The following is a 22801-nucleotide window of genomic DNA, read 5'->3' on the forward strand; positions in this document are numbered from 1 at the left end:
AAGGAAAGGGAGAAGCAGACTCCCTGATGAGCAGGGAGCCCAACGTGGGACTCGATCTCAGGACCCTGGAATCATGACCTGAGCCTAAGGCAGACACTTAACCGACTGAGCCACCCGGGTGCCTCAGCCATTTCTTAATAGATGCCAGATTTGAAGGTATTTCTAAACCCTCCCTTTCTGGTACTATTATGGAATGTAATGTCCAGACCTTCTCTCCAAGTACAGAATACATAAAAGTGCTAGGTCAAAAAATAAAAATATTTGTTAATGGAATGTATTAGTTGGTAGGATAGTAAGGGGAATCCCTGGGTCTAAAAAGGGCTTGAAAGCAGGAATCCAGAAGGGTAGACAAGGGAAGATGGCATTCACCCTGCATATGTGACACGATGATGAAAGAGGCCTTGGGCTTTAATCAGCTTTAAGCGGGAGTTTGGATTGCAGAAACCGCAGAAACCCAAGCCCCCTGAAAGGAAACAGCCTGAAAAGATGAAGGAGAAACAATCAAACAAACAAACAAAAAACCCCCCAAACAATTCAGAAAAGGAGATGGTAGATGTATTGTCTGTCAAAAATATCTGGACAAACAGAAAAAAGAACAAAAAATTCCCCGTGATTTCCTATACATAAATCCACCTTCACAAAGTTTGGGGCAAAACTACATCTGTTGCTCAAAGTGTCTCAAATATGTTTTAAACTGCAGTTGCAATAGAGATTTCAAAAGAGATACCGTGAGAACATTATGTATAGCTTTGTGCAAATTAATTTGAAACTGGTTAAATTGAACAAAAAAATTTACTGAAGTTGATCCAAAAGTAAACCTCAATGTTTCCAAAATCATGAAAGAAATTAAATCAGCAGAAAAAATTAAGCTCAGCCAGGTTCGCAGGTAAATTCTACCAATTATAGAATAAAAGGGTAACTCTTTAATTTTATATAAAATCCTTCAGGAAACACAAAAGAGGTATATTCCCAAACTGTGTCTGAAAGGTTAATTGATTTTGAAACCAGAATATGATACCACAAGATCAGAACTGCCAATCTCACTCAGGAACATGAGTGGAAAAACAAATTTAGAAAAATATAAAAATGGTAATACATTATAAGTAATTCCTGGGTTTACTCCAGGAATGCAAAGTAGGTTTATTAGGAACTCTATTAATATAAACCATCAAATTAACAGATTGAGTGGGGGAAAACCTGTATCATTATCCATATTAATTCCTAAAAACAAATCTTAAACTAGAAACAAGATAAAAGCATCTATAGAAAAACCTGTAAAATGCATATAATTAATGGTGAAATGTTAAAAACATTCTTTTTAAAACAAGAATGAGACAAAAAGTCTCCTGTCATCACTTCTCTTTAACATTGTCGTGGAGGTTCTAGCACAAAATAAAACAAAGTACTTAAACAAAACTGAAATAAGGAGAGGTATGGGGGAAGGTCTTCAAAGATACTGGTGTAATTTTTTTCTGAGCTGCAAAATGTCTATTTGTTTCAGTAGTATTCTTTAAATGGTACAAATATGATGTGTATATATACATTTCTCATGATACACTTTATATATAATAAAAGAAAAGCAAAAAAAAATGTTAAGCGTTTTAAGAATCAAACACAAATACTAATATGGAAATCAGAATAATTTAACTTCATACTTGTTTTAACCATATGCTACTTGGAATTCCTTTGAAATAGAACCACTGGTAAATATATTCAATCTAAGGCAATGCTAATTTTGGGTTTGAGGGTTTTCAAAAGCCCATAAAGATTCTAAAAGTTCTGTTACGGGTAATTTTAAAGACAGGGTAAGCAGTAAGTCACCTGCTTCATGTTGTGGTCCAGTATTTTTTTTCCAAACAACTGTACCTGCAGTCATTAGAACTGGAAAAAAAGAAGAGATTTATATGCCGCTCCATTCTCAGAGTCAAGGAAACCCGATGCTTTTGAACTTCTGAGAGTATTCCATCCCAACTGAAAAGCAACCATAGCTGATTTCTTCAAAACTCAAATGTTTAAAAGAGGCCTTAATTGAAGTTTAACGTATTTATTTTTTAAAATGCTTGAGTCTAGTTGAGCTAATGAGACATTTTCATTTTATTCTCGTCAGCCCCATTATTTTATATTTTTCTAATTAGAAGAGATGAACTGAGATGAAGCAATACAGAATTTCTCTCTACCCTATGAAAGGCAGATTCAACTCTGCAGGATTTTTCTCCCAATCAGCCTCTACTGGTGTTTTTAGCTAGCTCTCTCCTACCACACCTCTCTGTTAAAAAAGAAAATCTGTGTTTTACAGCTTTTTAGTAACTCAGATCAGCCAGTCTTAGTAAAATGCTACACTGGTTACCCTTCCTGACTTTACTGCTAAATTTTATTTTTTATAAAAATTTGAACCTCTTTTGAAAATCTGTCATCTCACTTTAGAAGTAACACAATAAATTACCTACGAAATACAATAAACCTTACTATACAATTTCAATGCAGGCTGCTAGCAGTTCACCACTGAAGACACTCAACTAGAAGTAGACAAAAACTCAGACCATAGAATCTACAGCGAATTAGTCAAGTTTCACATGACTTGAAGGTTTGGATATCACTTAAGTTATGAGTTGTTTCCTACAGAAAATGCTACTCCTTCAACATACTTGTTTCTTGAAATCGGAAACTATGCGAGGTTGAAATACGATGATCAGTTTTACACAAATCCAGGAAGAAGGAAAAACGGTCAAACCATGCATGGCTGCAGCAACTACTTTCTCTGCTTTTTTATATCAAAATGGACCATATCTGTCATTTGCGGAAGGAGGGAATGAACATAGAACGCTTGGGTAATCATCTTTAGAGTTTCAAATACATGCATCATTAAAAATATATCTTTTATATCATTTCACATATTTACATTAAAAACAGGCATTAAAATAAACTTTAGTTATTTAATAAGTTTTCCTTGGATTAACCCTGTTTAATTAAAAATCACAGTCATACGTTCTTTAAAGCAAAATGATAGTTAATAAACCAACTACTCAAAAGAAATGATTTGAGTTTTAATCTATAACTTTAAAAACTTTAAATACCCTTCAGCATACCAGATATGCCACCTATATGCTATCGTTCTTTTTTTATGTTTATGTGCTCATTGATCTGTTTCTCTATAATAACTTTGCTAGTCTGTGCTTATGACCTTAATTAATAAGGAAGTTGGAAAGTAGTTGGTTTTAGGGAAGATGGTGATGAGTTTGAGATACTGGCAAATCATCCAGGTGGAGAAGTTCCACATAGATATGAGGTCACGGGGAAAATAACTTAGAAATTCAATGACATGTTTACTGACACCCCCCCCCCCCACTATATACCAGGAAGTGTTCTAGAATCTATACAGAAAGGAAAATAAAGGCAACCTTTGGACAGAACCTTGAAGAATGAATCAATTTAGGAAGGGAGGCAAACCTGTAGAAGAGAAAGCTGTGGAAAATGAGAGAAACATAATGAAAACTGTAATGTGCTTTGAAAGCCAGAGTAGCAGAGATCAATGGTGCTCAATTCTATAGAGAGCCAAAGATATGAGTAATTAGAGAAAGCCAGAAACCAAGAAGGGTGATCATACATTTAACCACTTTTAATGAATTAAAAAATGCTTTTTTTCCAAGCAGATACTAATCAATACTAATCAATATGGTTTACAAAATATGTTGTTTTAAACACACACACACAAACACTTTCAAATATTATGTGGCTTCCTCATTAAAGCAGTCGTCAGGGAAAATTTCCTCTTTCCTAAGCACAAAAATGCAGAGAGTCATTGTGAAATCAGCAAACTATAGTAATCAACTATATCTAGTATTTTCCTGACATTATCAACCACATAATGAGACAGGACTTGTGGTTTACATAGTCCAAATCAGCTATCATTTCTCCACTATCCAGATTTAAACCATAAATTAGCAACACAGTCACTATGACAGGCTTTACCCATCATCATTTGCATCCAATCAGTTAATGACTGGCAGCTGTCTACAGGAGCAATTACGCAAGGCAGCAGCTTTAATGTATAATGCTTCATGAGGCTTAAAATCATATTCTGGTAAAGCACATGGTAGAATGAAGTACTCCAAAATTTACAAAGGCTTTCAAAGGAGGGAAGAAAAAAACCTAACTCAATGAAATAACTGTAATCTCAGACAACCTTACAAAGAACTGGCTTTAAAGGATTTCTAATCTTTTGCTAGACTCAAATAACATAGCCGACTAAGAAAAAGTTACCTTAAGGAAGATTACTACCAGTCTCATAATTGCTAAGGAAGTAACCGTAGCCACAATTATTATTAACATGTTATAAATAGAAAAAATAAGGAACCTAGATGTTAAAAGTTTTGTCTCGTATCAAAATGGAATATGCACAGAAGGCAGTCATGGGATCCAAAACTACCCCCATTTCCAATTCTATCCCTTTTATTATGAAGTGTTTCTCAGTTCCTGGTATATCAACAGCGTATATTTTACACTTTCACCTTCTTCAATGCGTATACAACTTATCCCTAAACGTATTATAAACTCTTTACAAAGACTATGACTTTAACATTTATTACTCGATGTATTCAGTACTGCATGCCTTCTCTAACAGGCAAGAAAACAGAAGCAGGGAGCCCAACTAAGAGGCTTTTATTAATAATCCCAAGAAAGATGATGGTGGCATGGGCCAGAGTGGTAGTACTGGAGGTGGTAAAAAGTGGTCAAGTTCTGGACGAATTTCTGAAGATAGAGTCAAGAGGCTTTTCTGATGAAATGGATGTTGGGTGTTAAAGAGGAGGTTGGATGACTCCAAAGTAGTGGTCAGAGCTGCTGGGAAAAGAGAGTTGCCATCAACTGAGATGGGAAAGGCTGTAAGTACAGCAGGGGTGCAGGTGGTGGTGGTGGGGTTGTGGGAGCAGGGCAGGGTTCAGGAACTTAAATTTTGATGTTTCAAAGGACTTATAGTACTAGTCAGTCAAATGTTCATTTAACTAATAATACTTGGAGCACCTAAATACTATAGCACTTCTTAAGTATTAGGAAGGAGACATGAAAATATATTGGAAACCAAGGAGATGCTTAATAATTCTTTTACTGAGTGAATGGATGAACAAAGAATCAAGCATTTTAGCTTTGTCAGCAAAATAACTGAATCAAAATCAGAATAACTGTCAAAAGTATTGTAGCCAAATATATCTAGAAACATATCTGGACAATATTTCGGAGTTTACAAAATGCTTTCTATCTCTGCGGGGACAGAGACTGCTACTTATACTCTAGCATCTGAGTATCTGCCCTCCCCTTCTTCAAGAGTAATAAAATTTGGCTGGGTACTTAGCTTCTCGGAATTAAGATAACATTTCCCAGCCTTCCTTGCAGCTAGGTGTGGCCAACAGTCTGTGAGCAAGCATGGTGTGTGCAATTTCCGTGATACGCTCTTAAAAAGAATGGGTACACCCACCATTTGCTGCTTTTCCTGTGAGCTGAAGTGCTGATGTGATAATAAGCCATCTCAGACCGTATGGACAGGGTGACACTACCAAGATGGCAAGGGAACAAAAGAGAAGGAGCCCGGATCCTGAAAACCCATGGCGCCATCTTATCAGCTCTGGGCTACACACACTTAGATTGTTACATGAAAGAATAAAGCTTCTATCTTATTTAAGCCACCATTATCTTGGCTCTTTGTTATAGTAGCTTAACCTGAAACTTCACCAATAAATTTAATAAATCCTCAGAACCACCTTGTGATGAAATTAACATGCTGGGTTTTTTTTTTAATTCCTTACAATGTATCTGTTTTAAATAGCAGGAAAATAAATTGGCAACATAGCCTCGCTTTACATACTTTCATCTACCAGTGAAGAAAAACCAGCTGAAAAGCATTCTGTGAGAACTGAGTGCAACATTTTTTACAGCAAGATTTGTGTTCATGCATTCACTAAACTGTGCAGCACTCACTACCTACAAAAGCCACATGGTAAAGATTTTTTCCACAAGAACTGAGGAATTCTATGCTATGCACTAGCTCAGTTTTAATGTGTCTACTCCCATTAAAATCCCTGCAATCTATTAAGCGTTACAAGTACCAACAATCACTTCCTTAGCTTAAAGAAATGAGTAGCTGCTCGCTGAACTCTTGACTTAATTGGTAATCGGATAAGGATACCAGAGTTGCTTCTAGGGTATCCAGATCTTTGGACGTATATCCCGGTATCTCTCAATAGGCCATTCCATACATTTGGAACAGTTTTACACTTCCAGTATTTGAATACCAGTACACAGTTGTGTTGGAAAAAGGAGAAAAAGCCCAGTTCAAATGCTATGCAAGCAACCCTAATGTAAAAGATAAATAACTAAAAAAAGAAAAAGAAAAGGCTTATGAAGAACAGGACTAGTTGGCACTATTTACTATGATATATTTCTGCACTTAAAAGGTGCACTTGTTTTCATTTAATTGCTCTCTGGCTTCTATCATCATTTTCCTGCCTAAGCCAGAGAAATCACTGTAACAGCTTTTGCCTATTCATTTATGCTTTAAGAGAGACTTTCTATTCTGGCTATAGATTCTGTGATTTGCTAAAGTAGTTTTCTAAATCAAAAACAACAATGAAATACATGATCAATCTTACCGTACAGTGAAGTTCATTTCCCTACGTGACTTAAGAACTCTTAAATAAGAATGTGCTAACGGCTTGGCAACATTCAGATTACAGAACCTCTGCAAAGCTAAGAGTGACTTACACTTGTATGCGCACACACTGACACCTAGAGACATGATTCCAAGATTCAGAGGTAGCATCACCTCCAAATCTTTTAAAGATGTCAATGTACGTCTTAACAGTATTTCCTCAGGCGATGCTTGGAAAACAGCAAGGCTAAAATACCCTCAAGTGGGATAGCCTGACTTTTATTACATGATGAAAGACATGATGTCTGTATCAGTATTTAAAAGACAGAAACCAAGCATTTGTCTAAATTTTTTATGACAATCAATACTTTTGCAGAACCTTTCGAATTCCTCTGGACAAATGTAGTCCGGAACATCAGAAAATACTTCCCTATTCCAAATATGGAATTCTGGATACATCTCTAAATTGGTTGTACTGCTCAGCTCTTAAAAAAATGAAATGAAACGAAGATACGGGTATGGCAGAAAAAGACCTCTTCCTCCTGAGCACTGCGTTGTAAGGCAAGAAGCAAGGATACAAAAAGGCACAATAAATAAACTGTCTAGGCAAAAGTATAAAATAAAATATTACCTTTAGCTGGGTTTACTTTAATCCCTGACCTATATAGCATTTCCTCATTCTGCCAGTCTCCGTTCCTGATCGCAGTCTTGAGTCCATAGAAAACAATTAATGTAGCTGTGGCATAAAAAATCAAGCTCTTGAGAAACCGCTTTTGGACTTTGACATAAAGGGCCCTGGCTCCCACTGTAATGAGGAGGCAGAAGCCCATACTAGGAATATACAATACTCGCTCTGCAATTACAAAGCCGACATAGAAAAACAGGTTCGTGGCAGGAACAAAGGGTATTATTAACAAAGATAAAGAAAGAACAACAATGTTCTCCGTAGAAGGAAGTTGCGTTCTCTGTGATGCATTATTTTTAATGCCATTTTCTACTTTGGATGCAAAGCTGGGCTTAATCTCTGAGTTCCGGTACTCCACATCTGAATGGCAACTATGTCCATTTGCATTCTGCTTGCCATTTGTTACAAGTTTCCCATTGCATTCTCTTTCCACGCTTGGGCTCTTCAAGCCATAGTAGGCAAGGAGGAGGAGTCCAACATAGAAGGCCACAGTGTGTAGGTTTCTCCAGTCACAAACTGTTTTGAGCAGAGGCACAGCATCCATTGACCAATCAAAACTGAGTGTATCTGGGCATAGCAACAGCCAGAGGTTCTTGGTTGGCAAGTAGAAGAAAGTGAGTGTCCGAGCCAACAGGCTATCCGAATCAGCAGCTGGGTTGTCAGAGTTGGAAAAGCTTGGTGGTTTGTTTCCCATCCAATATAAACGGGCACCCAAAAGGGAGGTTCCCCAGAAAGTTAACAGACTAATGCTGAGGAAAAGAGACAAGTGCTTCCTCTGAAACCAAAACAGAAGGGAAAAAATTAAGATCATCAATACAGCATGGGAACACTTAACATTTAGAGATGAAAAGACATTTTGAGGTGGACATTTAAAACCACATAGGTCTTAAATACATGGCTTTATTTCCATCTCCTTTTAAACATGCTTAGGCAAGGGGCGACTGGGTGGCTCAGTCGGTTAAGCGTCTGCCTTCGGCTCAGGTCATGATCCCAGGATACTGGGATCTAGCCCAGCATCAGGCTCCCTACTCAGCGGGGAGCCTGCTTCTCCCTCTCCCACTCCCCCTGCTTGTGTTCCCTCTCTTGCTCTCTCTCTGTCAAATAAGTAAATAAAATCTTAAAAAAAAAAAGTGCTTAGGAAAATTTAACCTAAAAAAAAACCATTGACCGTGGAAGCCTACTTTGTATATAACTTTTGATGAGCGTTTTTTTCTTCTTGTTCTAAAATACCAAGAACCAAAGCTTCAATTTCCTGACCTCTGAAAAATGGATTGAATGTATTTCCCCCTCAGAATTGGTGTCAGGTTAAACTGAGACCTGAGACCACAGTATAAAAGTACTTAGCACTCTGCACGGGGTAGAATAGACATCTAATAACTATCTTCTTTCACTTTATGGTTTAGGTTCTTAGGAAAACAAAGAGCAGGCATGCCCCAAAATATGGAGTATGATAGGATTCTGCTTGGCTCAAAGGAGTAACAGCATTTAGCTATGTCTATGCCAGTCCTCATTTCATTGTCTCGAATTTTCTTGCAGAATTTATCAACAGGCTTTCATCTGCTACCCCATGCTGTCACTGACATCAGTGACATCAAACATTTAATAACACTCCTCATGAATCCCAAATTTTCCCCCTGATGACAACTTTTTAAAAATAAAATGACTTTGATAATGTGCTTACTTATTTTAAGAGAGAGACAGAAAATTATGAGAGGAAGGCCAAAGGGCATTCCTGTTAATGAGAATTTTCTGGCAAACTCTTTCAACCTGAATAAGCATTTAGCGACCTCAAACAATCTAAGTCCTGAAGAGGCAAGCGGGAGGGAGAGGGATGGATACTATATCTCAACTTTAATAATTCCTTGGTAATGTGATGATCTCTTACTGCACACATTGACATTGTATAGAATCATACATTAGTAACACTCAAAATGGTGCTTGGAACCTTAAGGATATGCCAAATATTTAGTTTAAAAAAAAAAAAACACACAAAAGGCAAAAGCACAAATAGATAAATGGGACTACATCAAACTAATAAAAAACTTCTATACAGCAAAGGAAATCATCAACACAATGAAAAGGCAACCTGCTGAATGAGATTTGCAAACCGTATGTTTGATAAGGGGTTAATATCCAAAATACATTAAAAAATCTCATACAACTCAAAAGAAAAAAAAAATCTGATTAGAAATGGACATAGATCTGAATAGACATTTTTCCAGGGAAGACACAGAAACAGGCACATGAAAAGGTGCTTAACATCACTGATCATCAGGGAACTGTAAACCCACACCACAATGAGATATCAGCTCACACCTGTTAGAATGGCTAGAAATAACAAGAAATTACAAGAAATAACAAGTGTTGGCGGGGATGTGGAGAAAAGGGAACCCTTGGGCACTGTTGGTAGGAATGTAATTTGGTGCAGCAACTATGGAAAACTGTGGAGTTGCCTCAAAAAATAAAAATAGAACTACCATATGATCCAGCAATTCCACCTCTGGTATTTATCTTAAGGAAAAAAAAAAAATCACTATCTCAAAAAAAGACCTGTAACCCTACATTTATTGCAGCATTATTTATTTATAATCACCAAGACATGGTAATAACCTAGGTGCCCACTGACGGATGAAGGATAAAGAAAATGTGCTATATATATTTGATGGAATATTATTTGCCCACACACACAAAAGAAGGAAACCTTGCCTTCTGCAACAACATGGATGGACCTCGAGGACATTATGCTAAGTGAAATAAGCCACCTGGAGAAAGACAAACACTGTATGATCTCACTTGTAGGTGGAATTTTAAAAAACAAAACCATGAACTCTTAAATAAAGGAAAAAGATGGGTGGTTGCCAGAGACAGGGATGGGAGAGTTGTCAAAATGGGTGAGGTGGTGAAGGTGGTCAAAGGTACAAACTTCTAGTTATAAGTTCTGTGGATGTCATATACATCATGGTAACTGTAGTTAACAATACTCTATTGCATATTTGAAAGTTGCTAAGAGATCAGATCTTAAAAGTTGTTAGCACAAGAAAAAAATTGTGTGTTGATGGAATCAACTACACTAACTGTGGTGATCATCTGCAATATATACATATACCAAATCATTATGTTGTGCACCTAAAACTAATAAAATGCTAAATGTCAATTATATCTCCATTTTAAAAAGTCCAAAGAGCAATATATCTTGAGCATGTACAACTTCTATTAAAACAGTCTCTATGTATTATATACAATTGCCACTGGATTCTCTTCCTCAGACTCCTCATTCACCCTACCTTTCATTGCTGGAAGCCACAGAACTGGTCATGGACCATCTGCTCCATCTCTACTATTAACGTAATGATCTTAGCAAGGTCTGTAATTTTAAAAAATATTAATATATGCTAATGATTCCACCTTAACCTTCCTTTATCTCCACAGTCATTTATTCAATTGTCTATTGGACATATTCACTTAGGTATTTCAAATTCAAAATGCCCAACATAAAGCTTGACGTCATACCCTCCTGACACTAAACACTTCCTCCTTCAGTCATCACCACCACCAAAGACGGTGAAACTATGTAACCAATTTCTTCTTCCCAGCATCCCTCCCTCCCTCGCCCCCACCATTCTGTCCATTACCAACTCTCACTTTCTCTTCAGAATATAAGCCAAATTTGTCCATTTCTCACCTTCTCTTCTGTCACCACTTGAGTCCAAAATGCCCACACTTAGATTATCACAATAGTCTCCTCCTAACTGGTGACCCAGCCCTTTTAAACACAGATTACATTATTCCCAACTTTCAAAGTCATTAATGGGATCTTACTCTAAGACCTTGGAAGTTCTCACCTCTACAAAGAAGTTTCTAATTCAAAGAGGATTTTCTCTTTCTTTCTCTCTCTCTCTCTGTGATATGTGTTTTAAATTTCAAAATTATTCTTTTTAAAAGGAGAATTTCAAAGTGTTTATTTTTTTTTATCTTTTTTCCCAAAGATTTTATTTATTTATTTGTGAGAGAGAGAGAGCAAGTGAGCACAAGCAGGGGGAGCAGCAGACAGAGGGAGAGGGAGAAGCACTTCCTGCTAAGCAGGGAGCCCGATGCGGGGCTCGATCCCAGGACCACCACTAATTTCTCACTTTCAGGTCTTCTCTGGAAAAATGAAATGGTTCAGAATGAGTATCACCTAAAAATACCTTTTGCAAACCATTCTTTTGCTCTTCTGAAATTCTACCCAGCAAAAATCCTAAAATTTATTGATTTTAGAAAAAAACTCCACAAAACACAAAACTGCACATTAGAAACTGTAATACCTTGATATACAAATCACACAATTGAGTATGCTTTGATTACACAAGAGAGAAACATGTCATTTGGCAAAGATAAATGAAATAAGGTACCACGGATGAGGAAGACTGATCTTGAAAAAACAATTCAAGGTGAAGATTTGTACCAAAAGTCCATTTTGCAACCAAGTGTACTAAGTACACAAAGTATAACTGAGGCCATTCTATTCCAGTGTCTTCTGGTGACAGTGAGGAGAGAGAAAGGGGAGGCATTACCCTCCTCATCAGTCAAGAAGAAAGGCAAAGGAGTAAGAGAACCACATGGGGAAGGAAAATGTAATCAGGATTCTTTGCTAGTCATGAAACTCCAGAAGAAGTTAGCCTTAATCATTGCATAATTTCACTTTATTCTTAAAACAGAAATATCATAAGGCAAAACTACCTTATTACCTTTTAATAAAAGCATCTTTAGCAATGTTTAATAAATTATCAAAGCATTAAGACTGAAGATGTGATAAAAATGATTCTTGTTATCATACTTAAAGAATATTTAAATACAATAAACTACAAAAGATTAATGAAAGCTATTCAGTGATAAAATATAAGAAGTCTAAATGCTGAGCAAATGACAAAAATGAAAAAGCAGAATAATCAAATGCTAACATTAATTTATTAAGTCCTTTATATTTTAAAACATTTTCATATACAGCTCCCATTAAACAAATGATGTAACAACGAAGATCAAGAGACACTGAAGTTCTGAAGTGAGATGCTCTCATACACTCATTCTAACTTAAAGTTAAGGTCTATAAGGGCTAAATAAATGACACCATTAAAGGAAAAGTGAATGAACAGGTAAAAGAAAATTGATGTCAAAATGTTTAAAGTATAAGAGCTTCTAAGGCCTCATGATTGGCTACCACTTTTTATGTATTTTATGATTTCTTTGAAATCACAACTTTCAAGTCTCTTTAATGCCTTCTCACAGAATATTGTTAAAAATGGTCACCTATAAAATGGGATTCTGATAAAACCAAATCTCTCTTCTAACCTCATTCATTGTTTCTGTGGTAACAGCCTTAAAAATACGGTGAAAGAAAAGAAAGCATGGAAAGACTTTTTTATTAATCATAGTCCCTATGGTCACCTGGGTGGCTCAGTCAGTTAAATGTCTGCCTTTGCCTCAGGTCATGATCCCAGGGACCTGGGATCGAGTCCCATAATGGGCTCCCTGCTCAGCAGGGGTCTGCTTCTCCTTCTGCCCCTCCTCCCACCCGTTCTCTCACTCTCTCTCTCTCTCTCAAATTAATAAAATATTAAAAAAAATCATAGTCCCTATGCTCTTACTTATGGTTAAATCAGATGAGCAAATTTTTATTGAGTTACAGCTAGGAGTCAAGTCATATAATTAGCCTCAGCATTTTATTGTTGTTGTTGTTCTTGGCTTCATGTATCAAATGATTCAACACAGGTATTTGTAAGATAAGTTCTGAAGAATTACCACCAGACTGGCAAGTTAAAACTAGTAAAAATCCACACATAGAGGATGAGAAGTCTGGGAAACTTACCATGATCGAAGGATAATCTCTGATGGGTATTGTTAGAAAATGACTGCAATTTAATAGTGAAAACATAACGAATTCATTGAGCATATCATTAAGACGGCTGTGTGTGACAGGCACTCTCCTACTAGGCACTGGATGTATACGTGCAAGCAGAGAAAGGAAAGACGCTGTGCTTGTGGAGTTTGCATGTTCTAATCTGTCCAGAAAAACGCTTTGGGAGGCAAAGAATCATCAAGTCTTAAAAGATAGCTTTCAAACCTAAAGGACCATCAATATTAATTGTGAACTGCTAAAAATACCAAAGCCGTGGTCTGACTAATATTTCCACAGGAGATTCTAATGCAGCCGAGCCTGAGAATCATCACATATTTGTACAAGTCTAATTCTTAACAATGACACTGAAAATACCGTGGGATTCTGGCTTTCATTTCACTAAGTTTTAAGGCATGTTTTCCTCATTCTAAATGAATAAATCATAATGAAACATAAATAATGCTTTCTCTGAGGCTCTGGGACAAATTGGCTTCTTAGGATAATAAATGAGTGTCATGAGGTCAGGCTACAAAGGAATTGAGATCTCTGTAATAAGTATAATTCAGGGTTGAAATATTCAAGTCTTGTTGCAATATACAGAAGACAAAGGATTTTTTCCCAGGAAAAAAAAAAAAAATTAGTCTCCTAAACCTGAATCACAAAAGGAAAATAATCTAATAGAATAGATTTAAAAATATGGGAAATTCAGAGAAAAGGCAACAATAAACAATTATAATTCATTTGTTAATAAAAATGAAAATTAAAGTAAAAAGAACAAACTTCAAATGAATCTAAGTAAAAAAAAAACTGGGGAAAAGAAAGAATTGGCTACAGAAGTCACTAAAATTGTGTTGAAACAAGAACTATTACATACTGAGAAAATATAAATTAGTTTGGTGAGAAATTTGGAAGTACTTAGGAAAATTAATAATTTGCAAAATCTATTATTTGGTAATCTGGATTTAGTGACTCTCTAACAAAACCTCTTAGATCTAAATATAAGGATTTCTAATGCTGGATTATTTATAAAAGCAAAAATAAGTAAATCGCTAAAAATTTCCCTAGAGCAATATGGAAATAAATCATGGCATACCCATATGTTCAGAATCTATAAGGCGACTAACAGGAATAAACCATCCATATAAACTACATATAAAGTATATGGAGAGATACATACATTTATATAGAGAGGCATACATATATACCAACATGAAAAATACTATATAGCAATTAATGCAAATGAACCAAATCGTTAGATAGTAGCATGACTTGTAAAAACTCAAGTTGCAAAATATGCATATTATAAAATCATACAGGCCATTCAGGAAAAAAAAAAAAAATCCCATATATTTTTCACAAATGCATACATGTATTTGTAAAATCTTCCCCCCGCCCCGCCCAGTCTAGAAACAATTACACCAAACATCAGATGACGGGAAATTGTTGGCCAGGGCACAGAAGGGAGCTGGGTGGATAGTTGAAGAGACAAAGATGGCTTCAAAGTTATGAGTGGTTCCCATTTATTCACAGTCCCAAAAGATGTATCAAAAAAAACCAAAAAAGGGCGCCTGGGTGGCTCAGCTGGTTAAGCGACTGCCTTCGGCTCAGGTCATGATCCTGGAGTCCCGGGATCGAGTCCCGCATCGGGCTCCGTGCTCAGCGGGGAGCCTGCTTCTCCCTCTGACCCTCCCCCTTTTAATGCTCTCTCTCTCTCTCTCATTCTCGCTCTCAAATAAATAAAATCTTAAAAAAAAAAAAAACCCAAAAAAAGTTTGATAACCTTTTATGTCTAAACTTACATGCCTTAGGTTGAAACAATTTTTTTGAAACAAATATATATACAAATAATGGTAACAAATCCAAATTCTGGTTATGGATACGTAAGTATCCATTAGTTCATATACTTTTCCATATTTAGTATTTACTGTAGCTATTCTTTTATAATTAAGTTTCTCCATATTAAAAAAAAATACTTTTCCATGTCCCAATTCAATCTAGCTACAATTATTTTGTAATCCTTACCTTGATTTTGCTAGAAAATCTGTTAAATGCACAAGAAGATTAGGTAAAAACACAATGCACCTCAGTTGGGATACAAAATTATGATAATATTACCTAAAAATGCTCTTTTAGATCTGGGATATAACAAATGGTACATCTTTGAATTCTCAGAGATTACTACAGAGCCTAACATTCGTAGGCATTTGAAAATGATTCTTAAACTCTGACCCTCAAACCAAAAGTCAATTTTTTTTACCTGTCATTATCTCCCACATTTTTTTATTAAAGATTTATTTATTTATCTGAGAGAGTGAGAGTACCTGTGCATGAACAGGGGAGGGGCAGAGGGGGGTAGAGAGAGAGAATCTCCAGCAGATTCCCTGCTGAGCCAGGAGCCCAAGGCAGGGCTCAATCTCACGACCCTGAGGTCATGACCTGAGCTGAAATCAAGAGTTGGGCGCTTAACCGACTGAGACACCCAGGCGCCCCCCACCCATTTTAAATCCTATTGTGGCAAATCCTCACTCCCAGTCCTCCACACAAAGGAGCAAATGAAACAATATTGCACAACTCCAAAGCCAGCTTGATTGTCATCATATACAGAAACTTGGCCTTGTCACCTTTATATCACGACACTTTCTGCCTAACTCCATACCTCCCCATGAAAAGTACACACAAAGGCAGTAACATGTTCTGGAGGAACATTTTCCCGACTACAGCTTCATTCCAAAAGTAGAATTAAAAATGGGAAAATGATTACATCCCGAAGAAGAATTCGTATCAGATACATTTCATGTCAATTACTAAATGGACAGGGTTCCTTCATGTTTTAATTCACCGTTTGTTTATAAAATCATATAAATCAGCTTTATGAAAGTCTAATTCTTCTAGAAGTTCAAATGTGGTCTTCATCTTTTTAAAAAGTTGTTCTTTAACATTAAAAAGGAAATTTGCTTCAGTTTCCACGTTACTGAATATGTATAAATATACATATTCCTAATTACAAAATTTTAGAGGGATTTTTCTGGAACTGTCAGATATAGGAAATTGTAGAATGAAAATCAACTAAGGATATCAAGTTCATGGTTGACAATTTTATCTCGAGTCTTTGGACACACTACCAGAATAAAAACATAGTCATAATGAGCAAATATTGTGAAATTTACCATAAAACATCAAAATCTTTTCCACGCATCGCCTGAAATATGAAGGCAAATCTGATGAGAAGAACCTGTCATACTAACTAGTGGTGATGCCTTCACAGAAGCCCTGTAGAGCTTTATTTTCTTCTCTGAGAGCCTTTGCCTAAAGAAATAGCATAAGAGAAGAGCAAAAATCAATTGTAACAGCTTCCCTCTCTACTCTTCAAGGGAAACTGCCATTCATGGTGGCAGCTTCAATATTGCCTTCTAATCTCAAGATTCTGTGGGACAGATAGAAATCCGAAAAGGAAAAAAAAAAAAAAGAAATCCGAAAAGGAATATTTCATACTCAATGAAAGAAAAATGTAAACATTCTGCCTTAGAGTATTAAAACCATCATGAAACTCGCTTTTTGGCAAACTAATGAAAATAAGTTACTTAAGCATAAGGCTCATTTAATTCCAAATTAAGCCCTTGGCAATGATAGTAGAGTTGTAATAATAAAGGAGATAAAATTCAGCATCTGAAAGTTTTAAGAATAACTGAGAGAAAAGGCTATACAGACATAACAAAAATCTATCATCCTTTATTTTGTATCCATTATTGATCATTGAAGTCAAAGCTTTCCTTGTATCAATAATATAGGATTTCTCCTAGCTGCCCCCCTTCCTAAAATAGTTCTCATTGGAGACTCACCCCAAAACAGGAATATAAAAGCATATATTTCTGACATTTCTGAATATGCGACAAGAAGGAATGTATGGTTAAAACTTTAATTAGAAACTGTTTCTAGATGTTGGTGGGGATGCGGAGAAAGGGGAACCCTCCTACACTGTTGGTGGGAATGCAAGCTGGTGCAGCCACTCTGGAAGACATTATGGAGGTTCCTCGAAAAGTTGAAAATAGAGCTACCCTATGACCCAGCAATTGCACTACTGGGTATTTACCCCAAAGATACAAATGTAGGGATCTGAAGGGGTATGTGCACCCTGATGTTTATAGCGGCAATGTCCACAATAGCCAAACTATGGAAAGAGCCAAGATGTCCATCAACAGATGAATGGATAAAGAAGATGTGGTGTGTGTATATATCAGTATACACACACACACACACAGAGAATGGAATATTATGCAGCCATCAAAAGGAATGAAATCTTGCCATTTGCAATGATGTGGCTGGAACTGGAGGGTACTATGCTGAGTGAAATAAGTCAGAGAAAGACATGTATCATATGATCTCACAGATATGAGGAATTCTTAATCTCAGGAAACAAACTGAGGGTTACTGGAGTAGTGAGGGGTGACAGACTAGGTGACAGACATGGGGGAGGGTATGTGCTATGGTGAGCGCTGTGAATTGTGTAAGACTGTTGAATCACAGACCTGTACCTCTGAAACAAATAATACATTATATGTTAAAAAAAAAAAAAAAAAAGAAGAAGATAGTAGGAAGGGAAAAATGAAGGAGGGGGGGTGCCTGGGTGGCTCAGTCAGTTGAGCTGCTGCCTTCGGCTCAGGTCATGATCCCAGAGTCCCGGGATCAAGCCCCACGTCAGGCTCCCTGCTCAGTGGAGAGCCTGCTTCTCCCTCTCCCTCTGCCTGCCTCTCTGCCTACTTGTGCTCTCTCTCTCTGTCAAATAAATAAATAAATAAAATCTTTAAAAAAAAAAAGAAAAATGAAGGGGGGGACATCGGAGGAGGAGACGAACCATGAGAGACTATGGACTCTGAGAAACAAACTGAGGGTTCTAGAGGAGAGGGGAGTGGGGGATGGGTTAGCCTGGTGATGGGTATTAAAGAGGGCACATTCTGCATGGAGCACTGGGTGTTATACACAAATAATGAAACATGGAACACTACATCAAAAACTAATGATGTAATATATGGTGATTAACATAATAAAATTTTTTAAAAATGTAAAAAAAAATAGACTGCTAAAAGCTAATCTTCCATAACTTTATCAAATAAACAGAAATTGGTAAATTAAAAAAAAATTGTTTCTAGAACATATTCATAGGATTTATCAAAGTTTTGCCATCATCAAGTTGTCAGGGTATCTGTTTCCCTTCAAAGGAAAAAATGGGTTTCCTTATTAATAATTACCCTCTATACAAGATTAGAAACTTTTTTTCCTGTACCAACAAAATAAACAAAAGAATTTTAATGTTTAGTGTTTCAAAAGATATAAAGAGGTTCAATAGATGGGTATATCTAGTCTTTGTGAGGAAAGAATTTAAAGATTAAGGGCATAAAAAAAAGTATGTTAGTGAGTTATTCAGCACTTTAGATTATAAGTTCTTTCACTTATTCAAGCTAACTCTATACCACAGCATAATACTTTCCATTGATTTCAAACATCCATCAAAAAGTATTTGTACATATCCAGATAAACATATAACAGCTCAATAAATCAGTTATAGATTGAAATCCACTGATGAACACTTAGACTTTTTTTTAGGCCAAATTATAATTTACCAAACAAGGTTGTCATTAGGGAGAGTATGATTATCAAAAAATCCAAAAAGTGTCAAAGCATATTTCATGTAATCTGATATAATGAATGACATGGCATTTATCCAAAATTTAAAACCAAACATAACTGGTTTGATTTGGTATTAAAGGTCACCAGAGACAACAGTTTTTCTTATTTCAGTTATAATCAAAACTATTAGCCTATTTGAAATTCCTCATAGTCTTTTCTCATACATATGATACTATCTAACACTGGTAAAATATGGACACTTTTTTAGAATATTTTAAAAATGTAACATAAAGAAACCTAAGATGACCATCTATTCTTTCATTTAATCATACTTGAAAGAGATTCTTCTTAATTTTACTTAGAAATTTGTTTTATTTATTCCTTAAATGGTGTTACCTTGATTTCTAATGCAATTTTCCAATAAAAGGAACCAAGGTTCCTTGGAGAAATGGACTGATTTTAAGACTGAGGCAGGAAATATACAAGATGAGCCTGGTCCATCCTAGAGTGCCAGAAGCCGTGTGTGTGTGTGTGTGTGCACGCACGCACACACACACGAAGATACGTCAAGTATCTATGGCACAGAGGAGCCTGCTTAAAGAGCTCCCGATGGCCAAAGCTGGTACAATTTGAGCAACAAAATAGAGAGTACTGAATTATAAACTAAAGTATAAAATAAACATCCATGAATCCATACTGATAAATAAATGATATGATTGATAGACAGACAAGGGAGAAGAGACAAATCTCCCTTGCAGAAGAACATCAAATAATTTATATATATACTCCACCTTCAAGGAGAGGGAGCATAACTCCTCATTCCATAAATACAGGCTGTGCATAGTGCCTTCTTCCAGAGAGAAAGGAAGGAGGTGGGAGGGAGTAACTTTACAATAGATAAACCTGAAAAACACCATCTCCACCAGGTGATTAGGGTCAACCTTAACAGTCGTAAGTCATGTTGACAGCATGTACCCTTAATCCCTTAATAATATGTGATAAAAATGTCACTTGACCTGTGTTCTTCCTCTCAAAATCCATAAACCCAGTTTAATCATGAGAAAAACATCAGGCAAATTCCAGTGGAGAATGTTTTACAAAATATCTTACTAGGAATCCTCAAAACTGTCAAGGTTATCAAAAACAAAGTCTGAGCAACTGTCACAGCCAAGAGGAGCCTAAGGAGACACGACAAATAATATAATGTGCTATCCTAGATGTCATCCTGGAACAGAAAAAGGACATTAGGTAAAAATGAAGGAAATCCGAGTAAAGTATGAACGTTAGTTAATAACAACGTATCAGCATTGGTTAATTGACTGTAACATACATACTGTACTAATGTGCGAGATGAGTAAACAGGCGGAACTGAGTGTGACCTATATGGGAACTTGGTTCTACTCAAATTTTCTGTAATCCTGAAACTGTTCTAAAAAACAGGCTATTCAAAGAATGGTTGTAACTAGAATAAAAGCTTTTAGAAACCAAATGAAATTCGATGGGCTTTGATAGATCAGTATCTAAAAGCTGTGGGCCAGGAAATACCAAATGAAAATTAACATCAACGTTAAGTGCATACTAACATTTTAACCGCCTTCAAACTGAATCTAAAAAGATGGAACAATAGAATGAACCAGAATTCAGGTTAAAGGACCACAGTAACTTACACGTATTTTATATGAGACATAACATATTGATTTCAAATCCCGTTTGGGTTTTGTCTGACACTCTATAGCAACTGCAGTATACTAGAAACCCCCAAATGAGAAAAAAACTGCAAGGGAAGGATGTTTCTAAACCCATTGCTATGGTGTTTCTGTTGGCATGGTGACCCATTCTTCCTCATTAAGCTAACATGGGGAAATCAAGCAGTTAGCAATTTCTTGCATACTCATGGCAGGCTCCTTCTGGAGCTAACTATGAGGGACTGAAGTACCCAAAGAGTTCAGTCACTGGAACCGTAAGGGGTGTGCCACAGCCCCTAACCCATTACACTAAAAGCAAGCCCCTGAACGCCAGCCTCCAGAGTAATCTTGTTTAGCTTAAAATAAGAGGTTTAACACTTCCCACCAGGCAGCGCACTATGGTCAAATCGGGTTAGCCACGAAACAATCCAGGCTTTATGAAGAAAATATATGAAGAAAATATCCTTTCGTGACCTTAGACACAAAAAATACTTTACACAAAAGAAGACACCTCTTTTTGACCGTCAAACCACTTTAGGCTTTTATTAGATTCCTTTCCCTGAACTCTTAAGAATACACCTAATGGGGGAGAATCAAAATAAAAGAGCTCAAAATTAATTGAATTTGGAAAAGGAACTCTTTTCTATCCATCTCTCCTCAAGTGGGCAACTGCATTGCAAATGCATTTCCTGCGCCAATGGATTAAACTGCAACATTCTTTTAACTCTGTGTGGCTTAGTGCGACAAACCAGCCATTATGAGATGTGTTCCAGTCTCATTAATGAGGTAAGCCTGTGAGCCCAGCATTTTGGAAACCTAAAGAGACAAATTATAATGAGACTTCACTCAGTGGGGAGGCCAAGACATAGCCCTCTTCTCTCAAAGATCTCATAAATAGGCAGCTATTTAATGAGTGCAGGACTTTCCTACAAACATACAACAGACACCGATAAGAAAAGGAAGACTTCACCTAGACAAACAACTTAATATATACATCTCATAGTTCATTAATACACAGAATTTCAATGCTTAATGTTTTTCAGTGAGAATATGGTCCCCCCTATAATTACACGTGTCTTCTGCTAAATACACAGTAAATTCAATGTCAAATGGACAAATGATTATTTTCTTTTTCTCACAAATAAAAATATAGCCCTTTATCTATATATTTTGCAGGTAGATTTCTTCCTTACTCTCAAAATGCCACACTGATTTGTAAAATAACACTTGTTTCGTTTTGTTTTGTTTTTTTGATTGGGAAACTGAGGCCAAGTAATGAGTGTTTTGAAAGAAAATTTTCACTTGAGAAAACATCCATCAGTTTTGTGATTCTGTAACTGAATTTTGTAATTCAATATTGGGTAATGACAATTCAGAAATTCCCAGACAACACCGTGGCACCTATTTAGGCATTATAATTATTAGCCATTCAGAACAGAATCAAACAGAACAGGAATCCTCACAAGATCAGTTGAGTAGAATATTCTGGGTTTACTGGGCAAGCAAAGGGGTCATTACCTATTCTCCCCCAACTTCTCCTAAAAGAAAAAAGAATAAACGAACAGCCATGCCAAATTTTCAAGTACATCAGAGCAGTGAAAAGAGTTACGGTTACTAGAATCCGTTACAGAAAAAACAACTCCACTTCCAAATCTTTGTTGGGTGCTGTTTGGTTCATTCCCTTTAATATAGGAAAAGATGTAAGGAGCAGCAAACTAGTGCTATCAGCAGTAACCAAGAGCTAGTTATCTGAAAATACTTTAAAAACAAAAATTGAGTCTAGGCAAGGGTGCTGTGGGAAAAGTCGAAAAATATAGGTTTAGTTTTCCTGTAAAGAAGAGCCCTCTTTCACACCTCTACATCTTATTACTCTGGAAGTGAATTTCTTTTTGAAAAGCAAAATAGTAAACCTAGATGGCAATATTTATTATAAATGGGATAACTTTTCTATGAGCATCAATTAATATTTGTACCACCAAATAAGCATTTTTAAAATGCATACCTTTATTGGCTGGAATTAATCATCAAAAGAGTGACCCTCAAGTTATACCTACTTTTGGAATAATAAGCTAGTTGCATGTTTCATGTTATGCAGACAGAGAAATGATTGATATGGCTGCCAAGTGGCCATGAGCCAGATGTTTGGGAACAAACAAAAATACTAAAGTTTTTCAGTTCAGAACTGTTCTGATACCCTCTCCAAGAGTCTCTTCTTGCCAGAAGCAACTTGGCAAAAGCAATTTTGGGAAACTCGTGGTGGTGGCTACCAACCTAGACAGATGAAATCTTTG

The 22801-nt window shown here is 36.4% G+C and overlaps 1 protein-coding gene across 2 annotated transcripts in view; it reads right to left on the bottom strand.

Annotated features, from left to right (window-relative positions):
- Positions 1-22801, bottom strand: part of TMTC2 (transmembrane O-mannosyltransferase targeting cadherins 2) — a 395147-nt gene that overhangs the window by 197196 nt on the left and 175150 nt on the right. For both annotated transcript variants that reach the window (XM_045872892.3, XM_064590832.1), the window contains exon 3: positions 7272-8100. In XM_045872892.3, coding sequence (XP_045728848.1) covers positions 7272-8100 — 829 coding nt within the window. The remainder of the gene's footprint in view (positions 1-7271; positions 8101-22801) is intronic.

This window comes from Mirounga angustirostris, unplaced genomic scaffold (genome assembly GCF_029215605.1).
Source record: "Mirounga angustirostris isolate CCGP_5_RB_7025 unplaced genomic scaffold, mMirAng1.0.hap1 SCAF_5, whole genome shotgun sequence".
Lineage (NCBI taxonomy): Eukaryota > Metazoa > Chordata > Mammalia > Carnivora > Phocidae > Mirounga > Mirounga angustirostris.